The 530-nt window shown below is 55.3% G+C and overlaps 1 protein-coding gene across 1 annotated transcript in view; it reads left to right on the forward strand.

Moving 5' to 3' along the window:
• LOC119593083 (probable G-protein coupled receptor Mth-like 3) overlaps window positions 1–530 on the forward strand; it is a 26,098-nt gene that overhangs the window by 14,282 nt on the left and 11,286 nt on the right. The window contains 1 exon segment of the mRNA XM_037942005.1: window positions 367–530. Within this exon segment, the coding sequence (XP_037797933.1) occupies window positions 367–530 (164 nt within the window).

The raw sequence follows: 530 nt of genomic DNA on the forward strand, positions 1-530 counted from the left end.
GGAAAAGCCTTTCCATCCCTTCTCTCCACCTGTTCTCCTCATCTGTTCTTTTCATCTGTTCCTTCCGTCTGCCCTTTCCATCTTCAAAATACCCTCTCCACCTGTTCTCTCCACCTGTTCCCTCCACCTGTTCCCTCCACCTGTTCCCTGTATCTATTCCCTCCACCTGTTCTCTCCACCTGTTCCCTCCACCTGTTCCCTCCACCTATCCCCGCCACCTGTTCCTTCCTCCTGTTCCCTCCACCTATTCCCTCCACCTATCCCTTCCACGTATTCCCTCCACCTATTCTCTCCACCTATTCCCTTCCACCTGTTCCCTCCACCTGTTCTCATCACGTGTTCTTCTCCCCCCCACCTGCCCCTCAGGTCATCGAGGCAGAAGTACCAGAGTCTGAAGGTCTTCGTGTTCTACAGCGTCTACGCCTGGGGCTGTCCTCTGCTCGTCGGCTTCGTGGGCCTCACTCTAGACCTCGTGGAGCCGGCCAACGTCATCAGGCCGGATTTCATTCACAAGTCCTGCTGGTTTCAAG

This window comes from Penaeus monodon, chromosome 31 (assembly GCF_015228065.2).
Source record: "Penaeus monodon isolate SGIC_2016 chromosome 31, NSTDA_Pmon_1, whole genome shotgun sequence".
Classification (NCBI taxonomy): domain Eukaryota; kingdom Metazoa; phylum Arthropoda; class Malacostraca; order Decapoda; family Penaeidae; genus Penaeus; species Penaeus monodon.